This window comes from Oryctolagus cuniculus, chromosome 5 (genome assembly GCF_051225735.1).
Source record: "Oryctolagus cuniculus isolate XC-2025 breed Fujian yellow rabbit chromosome 5, ASM5122573v1, whole genome shotgun sequence".
Lineage (NCBI taxonomy): Eukaryota > Metazoa > Chordata > Mammalia > Lagomorpha > Leporidae > Oryctolagus > Oryctolagus cuniculus.
The window spans coordinates 29,804,246-29,820,964 of NC_142871.1; the positions used below are offsets into that span (position 1 = coordinate 29,804,246).

Sequence of the window (16,719 nt, forward strand, 5' to 3'; positions counted from 1 at the left end):
CTCTAGCTTTTATGGCAGCAATTTAATTTTGTGACCTAGCATCCTCCTTTGTGAGTCTGACATTGGCTTGTAGTGACCAGTCTTAAAGTACTTGTTGAAATGACTAGAATGATTAGTATAGATCTTTGAAAGCTTTCATGCTTAAAAGAGAAAAAAGGCAAGTAAACATAACTTTTTTTTGTTGAAGGTAGTATAGCCACATTGAATACAATTAAATGCCAAATAAAATAATAATATCACCTAATAAAATGGATAGAATTTGATATAGTTTAGAAATTTGTTTCTTTGTGGCTAAAATTATATACCTTGCTTTCATACCTTAATGTATCCTCAGCGTTCTTTCATATTGTTATTTTATGACTGTTAACTTTAAATGGTCGTGTAATATTCCATGGGTCCCGTGGCCCTGTTGTAGGCAGTGCTATGAGTGAATGGTATGTTGTTTCTAAATGTGACTCTTCAGAATAAACAATTACTCTAATAAAATTTTTCATCACATATATCTTGAGAAATCTTTTAATGGAAAACCAGTGCCTTTTTTTTCCCCCAAACATATGATCCTGAAACTTGAGGAAGTTGGTTGTCAATTGAGAGTTTTACACCATATACTGGTTATATATTTTGGAAAAGTTCTGAACAAGTTGCATAGCTACTTTTTTTTTGGATAAAGAATTTTTGTCATAAATCTAAATGTTAACATTATGTATGTTTTTTTTAATAGATTATGGAACTTTGTGGTGCCACAAGACTCGGTTATTTTGGAAGAAGTCAATTCTACATTGCTTTGAAACTTGTAGCTGTTGCTCAATCTGGTTTCCCATTAAGAGTGGAAAGTATAAATACAGGTAAATATAGAATATCCTAACAAATAAAATGAAATAATCTTCTAATTACAAATGAAATAAAGTCATTATAACTTTTGATTGTTCCTAGTATTACATCCTTGAATGAAATTCATGACTTTGTTTCCACTACTTTGCATTTCTTATTTGAGAATATTAGAAAATATGTCTGTCTTGTATCTGTTGTGACATGGAATATCTGCGCCATACATGTTTAATGATGATATGTAATAAATATTGTGTAATATATATTTACATTATATATGTAAAATATATGTATTTTGTATATTATATTTATATGTATTTGTTCAAATGGCAGCTTTTGGAATTAATTTGCTAAAAATTGCTTAAAAATCACTTAGATGAATTTTATCAAGATCAATGATGAATTGTAGTGACCGTCTTCATATATAGGCTTTTTATTTTCTTTCTGATGAGACAACATAACACTAGTGGCTTCTTATTTAGGAAGACTATGGAGGCTCGATTTGAAATTAGAGCCAATTAACTAAAACTGTATTAATAGAGACAGTATTGGAGCCAGCATTGTGGCATAGCGGGTTAAGCCATCTGCAGTGCCAGCATCCCATATGGGCGCTGGTTTATGTCCTGGCTGTTCCACTTCTGATCCAGCTCCCTGATGATGGGCCTGGAGAGGCAGCAGAAGATGGCCCAAGTTCCTGGGCCACCCACATGGGAGACCTGAGAAAAGCTCCTGGCTTTGGCCTGGCCCAGCCCTGGCTGTTGTGGCCATTTGGGGAGTGAACCAGTGGGTGGAAGATCTCTCTCTCTCTCTCTCCATCTCCCTCCTTCCCTCCCTCCCTCCTTCCCTCCCTCCTTTCTTTCCTCCCTCCTTCCTTCTCTCTCTCTCTCTCTCTAACTCTGCCTTTCAAATAAATAAAATTAATCTTTAAAAAATAGAGACAGTATTAAAATATTGGAAGGCTAAAACCCAGTTACAGGCATCTGACTACTTTATAAGTGTCACCTTACGAGTGTCATTCTTTAAGAATTTGGTTTTGAGTTATTTGCAGGCTTGTTGGTGTGAAAGATGAAAGTTCTATAAAGATAGACACATAAATGCAAAGGTTTCTGTAGTTTTCATAGAAAAAGAAAATTCGTGGTTTTTCTGTCATAATAGAATTTTTGAAAATAAGTACTAGATCAATTTTTATTGGGACCTCTGGCTTGTATCCTTCCCGGTGTAGAGAGTTTACATTTTTTCCAGGTCATTTTGAATTCTTATACATGTAGATCCATGCATATGAGGGGTCTTCAAAAAGTTGATGAAAATTGTGTGCTATGAAAAAAGTATGTGTGAATTTCACAACTTTCTGCACCAAAATTACTTATCTTTTATTTCCATTTGTCCATGAGCTTTTTGAAATCACCTCATATACTGAATCAGCTTAGTCGTTCCCCACTTCATCTGGAGATTCTGGAGAGGAGCAAAGGCATTCCTACAAAAGGAGGATGTACATTTTCCTCTGGAAATGAGTCTTTAAAAGTATGAGTTAAGATTAACTTGCCAATAAGTTCTGTTTTTCATCTTTGTTATTTAAAACAAAATGTTGAATATCTATCTGTAGGAGAGTCATAAGCCAGACTAAAGTATGGACAGAGAGAATGCTTTGTACCATAACCTTGGTAAGTTAAGAAAGGTACTCTGAGGAATTTCTACCATGAAAATGTCTAAATTAATCTAGTCTCAATTTTATTGGCATGTTCTGTGGTTTACTTAGAGTTCTAGAATCTACTGTGTAGAGACCTTTCGTGAGTAGAAGCAACCTAGACTTGAGGGCTGAATGACCTGAGTTCCAAGCTTGTCGCTTACTACCAGTGTCACTTGGGTATCTCAAAGCCTCAGTTTCCTTACCTGTAGAAAGAAACTTTGCAGGATTGTTATGGTTCTGAAATGAGCTAAACGTAAATAGCAAGTACAGGGCCAGACATTGAGTGGACAGTTAAATGTAGCCATTGTTAACCACCCTTGACTTCTTTCTAGGTAACTGTTGTCTCCCTAGACAGTCGGAGATAAGGGTCTCAATTTTGTAGCAATAAACATTTTGTGTCTACTATTTCTGTATCCATTCTTGCAAAAATTCTAATATCTAACTCATCTTTTATTTTGGTTTTTTATTTTAGCATCTTTTTTTGCTTTAAAACGGGGCAGAAATTTGGCACAGCAATTAAAATGTGACTTGGACCTCCTGTGTCCCTCCCATGTGGGCGTGCCTGGGTTCAAGTCCCAGCTCCACTTCTGATTCTAGGTCCCTGCTAATGTGCACCCTTGGAGGCAGCAGATGAAGGCTCAAGTACTTGGGGCCCTGCCACCCATGTGGGAGACCCAAAAGGAGTTCCTAGCTCCTGGCTTCTGTGGGGACCAGTCCTAGATACTTTGTGCATTTGAAGAGTGAACAGCAAATAGAAGATATGCTCTGTCTCCATCCCTTTCTGTCTCTCTGCCTTTCAAATATTTTAAGTAAAACAAGGTTCAGTGTTCTTAAACTGAAAATTTGAAATCTGAAATGCACTGATTTGACATTAAAAAAGTTTCAGAGTTTGGAACATTTTGGATTTAAATTTTCACATTAGGGAGCTCAGTCAGGATAGTCTATGCAAATTGTAAAAAATCTAAAAAACTCTGAAATCTGAAGCAGTTCGGATCCCAAACATCCCTGATAAGGGTACTCAATCTATCATTATTTTTGTGGTTAACAGTAAAGGACCTTCCTCTGCCAAGATTTGTTGCTTCAAAGAATGAACAGGAATCTCGCCATGCAGCCTCCTATTCAGATTCTGAAAACCAAGGGTCCTATTCTGGTGTCATTCCCCCCCCACCGGGCAGGGGGCAAGTGAAAAAGGGATCTGTTAGTCACGATACAGTCCAGCCTCGTCCACCTGCAGATCAGCAGGTAATTATGTGCAGTTGTGATCAGTTGATGTCCTGGGTTGGTGTTTAACACTAAAACATTTATTAATGCCTTAGTAATTAAGAAGGTCTCCTTAAAATTCCTAATCCTATTCTTTCTAGGAACCTGCATCCCCAGTAGTTTCACCTCAGCAATCCCCACCAGCTTCTCCACACACTTGGCGGAAGCACAGCCGGCACCCCAGCGGGGGCGGCAGTGAAAGGCCTCTTGCAGGACCCGGGCCTTTCTGGTCTCCCTTTGGTGAATCACAATCAGGTACTTGGAGACTCTTTAGATGTAGCAGTTATGTAAGGTTGCAAATTGACGAGTATTCCTGTAAAGTTGTTTCCAATGCAATTCTTAATTTTAAGTCATAATTAGATAGAAGCAAAAGCTAACCATGAAAATATTTTAAGTACATGCAAGGCTTTGAAAAATGGTACTTATATCTATGATGCTCAGGCAAAAATTTATGGATGCCAGATTATCTAATAGTACAATGAATAATTGTTTCCCAAATATTAAGTATGTAGAAGTATTGTATAAGTTTTAGCATTGACAAGGAAAGCACAAAACCATTTAAAAGATTGGGATGAAATATAGTTTTAAAATGATAAAAATTGTTTTGGCAATTTTTATATTTCTAAAAAGAGTTTGACAGAAAGCATTTATAATAGAAGTGGAATAGTTTATTACAATCTTGAGTGGAAACCTGGTAATTTAATTTTTTTCTTCAGCCGGAAGTCAGTGTCTTTACCCCTTCTTCTTTTAGGTTCTTCTGCTGGTGATGCAGTATGGTCTGGGCAGTCTCCTCCCCCGCCTCAAGAAAACTGGGTCAGTTTCGCAGATACTCCACCAACCAGTTCTCTTTTACCCATGCATCCTGCTTCTGTCCAGGTGTGACATTTTATTGGTATTGCATTTTTATTTGCTTCATTCAGAGTATTGTTGCAGTCATTGTTTTTATATTTTGCTGTTGCAAATTTAATAAATGCAAGTTTGCTCTTTTTCTTTTATTAAAAATATCCTGAAATTCTGACTGATGCCTTTTTTCAAGTCTGTTGTCATTGGAATGTTTCATTAAAGGATTTGGCTGATTTTATTTCTATTTTTAATTCGCTAGTGAAGTTTTGAAAGGTTTCTGCATCTGAGAATATACTTGCTTGGCTTTCTTAGCACATTTCTCATAACTTTCTGTTGCTTACATAATTGGTATTGTTCTACACGTTTATATAATCATCGTGTAAAATCATATCTAGTAACCTAATTGTAACAAGTATGTGGTTTGCTGATGCCTTCTTACATTTTAAATGTCCACAAAAAGTAAGTTTTACTTTCAAAGGAAAGTAACCTAGCCATCTTGGTCCATATAATCCAGTAGATAGATGCCATACTGAGGAAAAAATGTCTCATTACAGGACCAGACAACAGTGCGAACTGTAGCATCAGCTACAACTGCCAATGAAATTCGTAGGCAATCCAGTAGTTATGATGATCCCTGGAAAATAACAGATGAACAAAGACAGTATTATGTAAATCAGTTTAAAACCATTCAGCCTGATCTAAACGGATTTATTCCAGGTGAGTTGTTAAAAACAGAAGTTCTTCTTGATGGGACAGGACAAAGTCTCAATTTCATAATCTCACACTGTTTTATTGGTCATAAGTTTTAATTATGAAAAATACTTAATTCTCAAATTATTTGTGGTAAAATGGTTTATTAATCACTGGGAACCAAAATCATGACACATTACATATTAAGGTTGCCTTTTTCTCCCGTGAAAAAAGTCTTGAGACTCTTACCATGCATTCTGTTCTTGGATCTGTAAATTCAGAATAACATTAAACAGAAATGTTTTAATATTTCAGGATCTGCAGCTAAAGAGTTTTTTACAAAATCAAAGCTTCCTATTCTTGAACTTTCTCATATTTGGTAAGTTTGCTGTGTCATTAGTTGGGTTATGTGGGTTATTACAAAGGATTTTCCACCAGATACATTTTGGAAACTTAAACCTCTAGACTAACTTCCTCAACAATGTTGCAAAGACCTCAGTGTTATCTTAAAATAGTCAGCTTCTCTCTCCCTCTCTTGAAATCAGTGACACAGGTACAGTACTTCTTTGTAAAGTGCTAAAATTCCTTAAGCAATGTTTTTTTTGTTGTTGTTGTTGTTAGCATAATGTATGGACTAAAAGGTAGTTTATATACATGATTATGTTTATCTCATTTGGTTTTTATCAAGTTGAATAAGTCATATACCAAGCCATAAGTTTCAGAACAATGGTTATAGCACCTCTGTTTTAAACACAGATTATTAAGACTTGGGATAGCTGCTATTTAGTTGGAATTGTACAATTTACAATCAGAAATTACCTTCTAAAAGCACTCAGATAAACACAGATTTTCTAGTTTATATCATTGTATTTATCTGTATTCTGAATTATTTTGTTATTAGATTTTTAGTAGCATAAAGTACTACCATATGATATGGATAGATAACGCCTGAAACAGAAAAATGAAGAATCAGTATGATGCTCATGCTATTTATAGTTTAAGGTGATAAATAAGTAGTAGTTACTTCTGCATCTAGGCAGTGGCAGGGACAGCTGAGTGGGACAGCTTTCTTTTTATATCAAGCCTTGTGGCTTTGTTCAGTGCTTTAAAATGCATATATATTGACCTTTGCCCCAAAAAAAGGATTTAAAATTTTAATGACTTTATTACATGTACCTTATTAATAAATAAGGTCATGTTTTTTGTGAACTTAATTATTTGAGCTATTTTTTGGTATTTATGAGAATTTCAAGCACAGAGGAAAATTGAAAGAATTGTGGAATGATCATCTATATGCCCACCACCTGGATTCTACAGTTAACATTTTGCTGTATTTGCTTTATTCTACATCTTTCTATCTATGGAATTGTCAAAATTATTGACTTTGCACTTTTTGGGGAAGGTAATTCTCTTTTCTCTTTTTGAGAAATACAGGGATCCAGTGCAGCATGTGACAATATTCACAATAAGCTTATCTTCTAGGGAACTCTCAGACTTTGATAAAGATGGTGCATTGACACTGGATGAATTCTGTGCTGCTTTTCATCTGGTGGTTGCTAGGAAGAATGGCTATGATTTACCAGAAAAACTCCCTGAAAGCTTAATGCCCAAACTGATTGACTTGGAGGATTCAGCAGGTAAGATTGGGAGCTGAAGAGAGTTGGTTGCATCCTTGATAAGCTTAACACCTTGTTTCTGAAAGCAAAATCAAGATAGATGTTAAGACTTAGCTTAAGGCCGGCGCCGCGGCTCACTAGGCTAATCCTCCACCTTGCGGCGCTGGCACACCGGGTTCTAGTCCCGGTCAGGGCACCGGATTCTGTCCTGGTTGCCCCCCTTCCAGGCCAGCTCTCTGCTGTGGCCAGGGAGTGCAGTGGAGGATGGCCCAAGTGCTTGGGCCCTGCACCCCATGGGATCCCAGGATAAGTACCTGGCTCCTGCCATCCGATCAGTGCGGTGCGCTGGCTGCAGCACGCCGGCCGCGGCAGCCATTGGAGGGTGAACCAACGGCAAAGGAAGATCTGTCTCTCTCACTCACTGTCCACTCTGCCTGTCAAAAAAAAAAAAAAAAGACTTAGCTTAAAAACAGATTTTTCATTGAGCACATAGATTTGCAATCAGAGGAAGATGTACAGGCAGAATGTAGAACTCTTAGTCAACCTTCACAAACAGAGATAAAGAATAGATGTCACTATTTCACCTTTATATTTGTAACTTGCTGAGATTTGAAGAACTTTTTACATTATTTTGCCATCCTTTTTTCTTATTATTTTGCCCTCCTTTATTTGAAGTATACTCTGAATAAGTAACTTGTCTTCCTTATAAACATTTTTTCCATTTAATGCATCTTAATTTGTTGAAGGGAAATACCTGTTTCCTCTTTAGGTCTTTGCAATAGCAAATATTTTCCTTTAGAACCCAGACTTTTTCTGTAGCCTTTAAAGGAACCTGAAATTTTGTGTTTTGTTTTGTTTTGTTTTGTTTTATCTTATTTTATTTATTCATTTTTTAAGATTTATTTATTTGAAAGGCAGAGTTGCAGAGGGAGAGTGAGTAAGAGAGCTTCCATCTGCTGATTCAGGCCCAAATGGCTGCAATAGCCAGAGCTGGGCCAAGTCGAAGCCAGGAGCTTCATCTGGGTCTTCCACATGGGTGGCATGGGCCCAAGGACTTGAGCCATCTGCTGCTGCTTTTCTAAGGAACATTATCAGTGAGCTAGATTAGAAGTGGGGCAGCCTGGACTCTTTAACTGGTACATATGGGATGCCAGCATCACAGGCAGTGGCTTTACCCATACCGCCACAATACTGGTCCCTTGTTTAATTTGAGATGATGTTATTTGAAAGAGTTACGGAGAAAGAGAAAGACAGTGATCTTCATTTGCTGGTTCACTCCCCAGATGGCCACAATAGTCAGTGCTGAGGCCAGGCTGAAGTCAGGAGCCAGGAGTTTCTTCCAGGTCTCCCATATGGGTGGTAGGGGCCGAAGCACTTGTGACTTAGGACAGGTTCTAACTCTATTTTTCTCTTCTCTTTCTCCACCTGAAATGTGGGTTATATGTCATTCACATTTCAGGACTCGAATTGCACATGGAATTTTATCAACCAGTAAGTCCATTTTAAAAGAGTACCTTTAGTTTTTTAGGACCATTTTTCTAGGGGAATCCTAGGATTTTCTGATCATTTCAGGTAGTTATCAGACATCAGTTTACCTCCAACTTGAACTGAAGCTAAGTTTTAAATCCTTATTAGGTAGTTTTGTTTCAAGTACTTTGATTTGAATACTTAAGAAGTATGGATAAGCACCTGCTTTGTGGAGCTCATCTTTTAGTAGCCGAGAGAGAAGAATTTGTGGAAGCGTCAGACATTCAGTATCAATTTTTTTTTTTTAAGATTTTATTTTATTTGAGAGGTAGAGTTTTTCAGTATAAATTTTTATTTGAAAGGCAGAGAGACAGATCTTCCATCCACTGGTTTACTCCTCAGTTGCCCGTCTGGATCTGGGCTTGACTGAAGCAAGGACCTGAGAATTCATGTGGGAGACAGGGATTAGGCTACTTGAGCCTTCACCACTGCCTCCCCTGGTGCCATTAGCAGGAAGCCTGATATTGGAAGTGGCATCATGACTCAAACCCCAGGCGTGGCATGTGGTCATCGCACATGGTATCTTTACTGCTGTGTCAAATGAGCACCCGAAGCTTTATCTTTTGTATGTCATTTTATAGAGGCTTTATCTGATTCTGTCATCTGTTACATTTAGATCAGTGAATCTGGCTTTGGCATGTAATTAGTGGATTTCTTTTCCTTTAAATTTAAATAAAATCAGCTTCTTTATAAACTTGAAGTTCTCTTCTAATTTTATACCATCAGATCTGTATCTGTTTAACAAGACTCTGGAGACTCTGGGTTTTTTTTTTTTTTTTTTTTTTTTTTAGACTTATTTATTTATTTGAAAGGCAGAGTTACAGAGAGGTAGAGAGAGAGAGAGATCCTCCATTCTCTGGTTCACTCCCCAAATGGCCATCTTTCACTGCTTTCCCAGGCCACAGCAGAGAGCTGGATCAGAAGTGGAGCAGCTGGGACTTGAACTGGTGCCCACATGGGATGTTGGCAGATGCAGATGGCAGCCACACCCACTACTCCACAGCACCAGCTTAGACTTTGGTTTTTGTTTCTGTTTTTCTTTCCATTTTTTTTTTCTTTTGGTGGTGGGCACTTTTGCACTATAATTTTAAAGGTATCAAGTCCTAGGCAATTTTTTCCTCCTATAATGTGTAGTGTTCTAATATAATTAATTGTAAACACTTTGCACAGTATCAAATGCAAATTGGATTTGCTTGTAAGTGAAAAATGTTGGAGTACTATTAATTGGGAGGTGCAACATGATCAAGTTTTTGCTTGTACCTATCATTCATGTCTCTGAACGTAGGAATTATCTTGTGACACTGTGGCCAGTCAGTATTTACAGAAAATTATAAATAACTCTGTTTCCAGATATTTGCAGTTCAGAGAGAAATTTCTAAATAGTTTCTTTTGGGTGGTGGTAGAATTTGTCATCAGTGTCCTCTGTGTGGATGCTTTCTGAGTGCAGGCAGAAGTGGTTTCTGTCTTCTGTCATAGCGCCTCTCAGCAGCTTCCACGTGCTGTTTTATGTAGTGTGCTGACAGTAGCCTCAGTAACCCACACTGTACTAAATGGATGAATCAACGCTAAATGTATGCCATTTTAAAAGTATATTTTTCTTGACATTCTTCTATCTTTTAAAGATATCTTCCATCTTTAAAAATATAGCAGTTTGTTATCTTAAATTTGTAATGTCAGAACTTACTAAAATATTACCTTTACAAGTATTCTATACTTGCAGGTTAACTCTTAGAGGCAAATAGGTAGTGAATGGTGGTGACTTGAATTATAGCTCCTTGGAATAACAAGCTAGGCTTTTCTAAGTATGCAAGCATGAATTGTGTTAATATATATTTGTTTTCAAAAATCATTTAAACAGACTTATCCTAGATTTAAATAGCACATAACATAGAACAACTAAAGATTATAAGCAAAAGTACTTATGTAGAGCTGAGTTAACATATTTTATTTACACCAGCAGCACTAAATTTGGTAGCTAAAGTAAATTGAGAAATTTGGTTTTTGTTTCCTTAGAAAGCATACAAAATTCATCTACAGAAAGTTTCTGCGGATGAATTCAAAAAAGAATGTATATTTTCTTAAAAGTTAAGTTGACCTACTAGTCTACTTCAATACCGTCTCTTATAGGGAAAAAAGAAGTTGAGATTCTATGCATCATAAATCTATTCTCCAAAGAATCTCACCTTTGTAATGTAGTTGGATTTTATTTTCATGTTATTTGATATCTATCTTTTTTTTTTTTAAAGATTTATTTATTTATTTGAAAGTCAGAGTTACACAGAGAGGAGAGGCAGAGAGAGAGAGTGGTCTTCCATCCTATGGTTCACTCACCAATTGGCCGCAATGGCTGGAGCTGCACTGATCTGAAGCCAGGAGCTTCTTCTGGATCTCCCACGTGGGTGCAGGGGCCATCTTCTACTGCTATCCCAGGACATAGCAGAGAGCTGGATCTGAAGTGGAGCAGCTGGGTCTCGAACTGGTGGCCATATGGGATGCCAGCACTTCAGGCCAGGGCATTAACCCGCTGCGCCACAGCACCAGCCCCTGATAAGTATCTTTCTCTTAAACTGAACTTCTTCTGGTTAGGTAGTAACTGGATTGATTTTGTTCATTCTTTCTCAGTACTAAGCAGCATACACCCAAGTGCATATGTTCACTTTTTTATTTTATAATTTTTTAATTTGAGAGTCAGAAAGAAAAATGGTTCATTTCCCAAATGCCTGCAGTGGCTAAAACCAGGAGCCAGGAATGGGTGGTGGGAATCTAACTGGTTAAGCCATTAATTGCCTCTGCCTCCCAGGATCTACATCCACAGGAGGCTGGAATCAGGAGCCAGAGCTCCAGATCAAACTCAGGTACTCCTACCTGAGATGTGGGTATCCTAATGCTGTGTTAACTACCAAGCCGAATGCCTTCCCCGTTTCACATTTTTAAAAAAATTTTATGTATTTTCGGGGTCGGGGTGGGGAGAGAAAGAGAGAAAGAGAAAGATCTATCCTCCTGTTAACTCTCCAAATGCCCACAGTAGCCAGGGCCAGATCAGGCTAAATACAGGAGCGCAGAACTCAGTGTAGGTTTCCTATACAGGACCTAAGTACTTGAACCATCATTTGTTGCCTCCCATGGTATGCAGTTAACAGGAAGCTGGAATTGGAAGTGAGGCCAAGACTCAAACTAGGCTTCTCCAGTATGGATGTGGGCATCCCAAATGGCAAATAACCGCCCTGCATTTTTTTAATGACTAAATAACTGAGCTACTATTTTCTGTCTCCACTTTGTACTGCTAATAAAAACAGCTCGGCAATATCTGGGATGTGGAATGAGGGAAAGGCTGGGTGTATTCCTTACCTCTGTTTCCATTTCCATAAGCATTGCTTTAAAACAGATTTTGTCATCTGTCCTGTTGCTTATAGGGTGCATAGTGTACATCCTGTAACTCTTGGAGGTACCTCCAAGAGAAATGTTTGTAAAAGGGAAGAGAAAGCACATGGGACTTTTTATGAATAGTTAACTAGAAACCTGTGTAAATTCAGCCTTGAGACTACCTTGGTGCGAGTTAATCACTGTTAAGTTTCTCTTCTATTCATCCAAAAACTTTTGACATGTAAACGCTTACATATTCATAGACACTAGTTTTTACACAAATGCAATCATTCTACATCTTTGGTTTTTTTTCCTTACAATGTTGAACACCTTTGTACTTCATCACATTTAATGCTGTTACATTCCTTTATCATACAAGGTATTCCATTACATATATATGTCTTAATTTAACACATTTCTTATTAATTTTTTGGTGGTATTTCCTGACTTTACCTTTAAAACAGTGCTATACTGAATACCCGTTCTCTCTCTTCCTCTATATGTCTCTCTCACACCAGTGTCATTTCTTTCAGGATAATTGGATGTTGCAGATGAAAAAACAATGCAGTTGAATTACAAATATTGGCAAAAATACACCATTTAAAACAATTGGTCATGGTAATTAGAACTCCTCAAGTCCTGGCAGAGACCTTGACCAGCAAGTCTAGATAGTCCCTGAAGGAGAAAAACTCCACAAAGAATGATGAGAGGAGAGAGAGATGTTCCATCTGCTAGTTCACTTCCCCAAAAGCCTGCAACAGCCAGGACTGGGCCAGGGCAAAGCCAGGAGTCTCCATCCAGGTCTCCCATATGGGTGACAGGGACCCAAATACTTGGCCATTATTTGCTGCCTTTCCAGGTACACTAGCAGGGCACTGGATTGGAAGTGGGGTAGCCAGGAATCAAACCACCTCTCTGAAATTGGATGCAGGCATCCCAAGCGACAGCTTTGCCTGCTGCTGCACCATGACACTTGCCCTAGAACTCAGGTTTTTATTTGCACAGTAACACTCAAAACATAACAGTCTTTCAAATTAAGTCTTTAATTTCTTTCTGCCTATGTATTATTTCCATTTCTAATTATGAATGAAAAGGTTACCTTTTGTAGTTTTTCTTAAAGATTGAAAATTCACCCAAGTTCACGTATTTTTTAATGCTTTTTACTGTAAGAATAACACTGACAATTCAAATTAAGTAGAAGATATAGTTGCTTTTGCCTTTATAAAGCGATTAAATGAGATTGGAACCTTGAATCTTCATGATCAAAAACCTTCTAGATTTGTTTGCTGCTTGAAAGCAAAATAAGCTTTAAACTATAAAATTTTGGGGCGTGTATGATTTTTTTAGTTTGTGGAGTGTGATCCTAACAAGAAAAACTTAGGATGAATAGATTACAAACCTAAAATAAACAAACTATTTAAGAAAAGGGTTATTCATCAGGTACAAGGAAACTTTTAGAAATTCATGGAAAATGTGTTATGAAAAAACTGTGCATGGAGTTTCAAAAAATTTTTGCACCAAAAAACACCTTCTATTTTCCATGAACTTTATGAAGTGCCCGCATTGTTCTGAACTGAATTCATGAACTTTCCACACTCTTTGAAGGAAAGGAGGAGGAAAACTGCCAGTGTTCATAAACCTGGGAGAAAGCTAGGATTCAGCTAATGTGTTAGTGTGGTCTTACGGAATTGTCTCTTCCAGACACTCTTACACATGGAAGTACTTTACATGACAGCCCTTTGGGGGTCAACTTTAACAAATAATTTAGGCTCGTGCTCTTCTTTTTCAGCCCTGATGCTCTGATGATGTCAGGGGCAGAGCAGAACCCTCAGGAGGGAGGCAGGGTTGACACAGTGTTCCAGCGGGAGGCTGGGTTGGAACACTGCATCAGGTAAGAGTAAAACTGCACCCCTGCCTCCAGGAGGATACAGTCGTAAACCTGACGTTTGTGGGAGGGCAAGAAGCTCTCTGCGGGGGTATAAATAGAGAGCAAGGTTGAAGGAGGTGCAGTTTACTTTCAGACCAAATGCTGCTCCTCAGACTCTGGTTGTTGGTTTTTAGAACATAGGTCATTTGCTTTTTCTCCTGTCATTTGTTCTGTGTATGAAGCAGGAAAGAAGCAGTGTACAATTTTGCTGATTTATCCCAGAAATAACTTTTGAATTCTCTGCGACAATAAGTTTTCCTACTTTTTAGTCTTGGGATGCCTTTACATTCTTAAAAACTGGGGACTCCAGGGACCACTGTTTATGAGGATTAGATCTCCAATAGCTACCCTATCATAAATGGAAATGTATATGTTTAAAAATGTATTTATCAATCTGAAAAGCAGAGTTACAGAGGGGAGAGACAGAGAGAGGTCTTTCATCCATTGGTTTACTCCCAAAATGGCCTTAATGACCAGGGCTGAGCCAGGCTGAAGCCAGGAGCCTGAAACTTCATCTGGGTCTCCTACGTGAGTGAGTGGCAGAGACCCAAGCACTTGGGCCATCATCTGCTACTTTCCCAGGCAAATTAGCAGGGAGCTGGGTCAGAAGTAGAACAGCTGAGACTTGAACCACTGCTCATATAGGATACCAGCATTGCAGGCACAAAATCAGCAATCCAGACCCCCAAATCAATACTTTTTAAAAATACTTACTACTGATTTTAAAATAGCAATAACAAACCCCTTACATACTGGCATTAATATTTTTATGAAAATGTTTGTATTTTCCAAATTAGAAATCTTATGAAAAGGGTGGTATTGGTTCACATTTTTGCAAATCTTACCATGCTTATTTATTTCCAGATTATCACTGACTGCCTTTCCACTATAGTGGCAAAATTGAGTATTTGCAACAGAGACCATACAGCCCACAGAGCCCAGAATAGTTACTGTCTGACCCTTGTGTAGGAAAAAAAGTTGCTGATACTTAAAGTACATGAAGAAAATGTAGCCTCACATAGGATAAGGAAGGCCTATTTTATAGCTTTTTCAAATTTTGTGGGTAATCTTTGGTACTGGATTAAAATACAAATGGTCATTCTTTAAGATTAGTTGCAATGTGGAAACTAAAGCCATAACAATGAATTTTTTGTACTGTTATATTATAATCCACTGGTGTATCTTATACTTTGAATATATGATTCTTCTAACACAGTACACTGGTTATTTGTTAGATAACTGCTGTTCATTAAGTTAAACCACATCTTTCAGTTATTGGGATATTTCATTATAAAATATCAAAAATGCATATAAGTATTTGTTCATATCACCACCTATCAGAGAAGTCTTGAAGTGCTAGGAAGCTCTTGAGTTTATGGACATATTTTCCCAAAATTCTGATTTTCGTTTGAAAATTGAAATGTCATTAATAACAAATAGTGAAATCATTTGTTTTCCATGAAGTGACCACCACTTCATGCATTTTTGAGAAGATACCTGTCCAGTTCCCAAGTCTGAATAATTGTAGTTTATCAACTATTCTTTTACGAAAAGTGCCATTCCAGGTAAAGTGGCCTTTTCAGCTTGTAGCTGAATGTCACAAGTACTTTTCCTTGACAACCATTGCCTTTTGATATACAGCAGATTTCCTTTATTATATTTCCCATTTTGTCATAAAAGTGTTTTTAAAAATATGGTTTTAGGGCTGAGATTTAACAAAATTAAGTTTTACTGTTTTATCATGCACAGTTCTTCAGTAAGGTCAGCCTGCATATTTATTTTTGTTCATATTACAGTAAAAAATTTATATTGTGGGGTGAAGAATACAAATGAGTGTTAGTATATTTTATTGCCTTGATGCTTACTGACAACCTAGCAGTTTTATCTACCATTGCTTTTGCATCATCAATGCAAACATTAACAGAGGGGGAAAAAGGCATCACTAATATTATTACAAGAATTATTTTGATGTATCAGAGCCCCTAAAAGAGTTCTAGGAGTTCTCAGGAATGAGTCCATTGTCCACAGTTTGAGACTGCTACCCTAGGAAAATTACCATAATAATTATAAAATAAAATTATTTGGGTGAATAACATTTCACTTCTTTGCCTCAAGAGGCAGGCCCACTGTAGCTTTGTTCCAGTGAATCAGAGTCTGTCCCAAATCATAACCGCCCAAGAACAGGGTGGGGTATAGTCTGCCCTATGTTTGCCTGTGGAAGATGAGGTCCTGAGAACTGAGATCTTCAAGGCCAAACCAGAGCCCAGATTGCCCTAAGATGACGTTTGGTAGTCAGGAAATAAAATCTGGCTTTAAATAGGTTCTTTTGAAAGTTAGTCTTCCCGTAATTAACACTGTTTTAATTCTGTTTTTCTTTAATACTCACCTGCTGTGCAGGATTTCTTAGAAACATTTCATTAACTGTTCCCTGGCAGACTTTCACTTTAAGTAAGCTGTCAAATTTATAGCCTCTGTCCTCCTTTTTTAAACTTCTTCCCCTCTGTCATTATTTGGGGAGAGAGGGCAAGATCCATAATTTTTGTTTGCTCAGAAAGCCCAAACTATCCAATGAGGAAGTTGCTGCTACTATTTATTTATTTTTAGCTGCTACTATTTATTACAAATAATATTTTTGTTGGTTTTTTAAGAGAATTAAAAGTCTTCATTTAACAGTATCTGAAGCCCTCCTACCTGTTATTGGTTCTTTACTAACCTCACAAGTTCAAAAATATTTCCTTTGTCCAGGCCAAAGACAGGAGCCTAGAACTAAACTTGGTCTCCCATGTGGGTGGTTGGGACCCAAGTACTAGAGCCATCACATGCTGCCTGCCATGGTGTGTGTTAACAGGAAGCAGGACTGAGGTTGGAACCCAGGCACTGTTACAGGATGTAGGCATCCCAGGTGGAGTCTTAATTGCTGTGCAAATGCCCACCTCTACCCTGATAGCTTTATTGAGAAGTGAAATGACTAGGAAAGA

The 16,719-nt window shown here is 37.6% G+C and overlaps 1 protein-coding gene across 16 annotated transcripts in view; it reads left to right on the forward strand.

Annotated features, from left to right (window-relative positions):
* The window catches only part of REPS1 (RALBP1 associated Eps domain containing 1), a 98,226-nt gene that overhangs the window by 54,599 nt on the left and 26,908 nt on the right, over positions 1-16,719 (forward strand). For 12 of the 16 annotated variants that reach the window (XM_051854284.3, XM_051854278.3, XM_051854283.3 and 9 more), the window contains exons 2-8: positions 722-845; positions 3,564-3,757; positions 3,877-4,030; positions 4,527-4,651; positions 5,173-5,335; positions 5,624-5,687; positions 6,791-6,945. In XM_051854284.3, coding sequence (XP_051710244.1) covers positions 722-845; positions 3,564-3,757; positions 3,877-4,030; positions 4,527-4,651; positions 5,173-5,335; positions 5,624-5,687; positions 6,791-6,945 — 979 coding nt within the window. The remainder of the gene's footprint in view (positions 1-721; positions 846-3,563; positions 3,758-3,876; positions 4,031-4,526; positions 4,652-5,172; positions 5,336-5,623; positions 5,688-6,790; positions 6,946-16,719) is intronic. The other 4 variants (XM_051854282.3, XM_070073511.2, XM_070073512.2 and 1 more) reach the window with 1 other exon arrangement.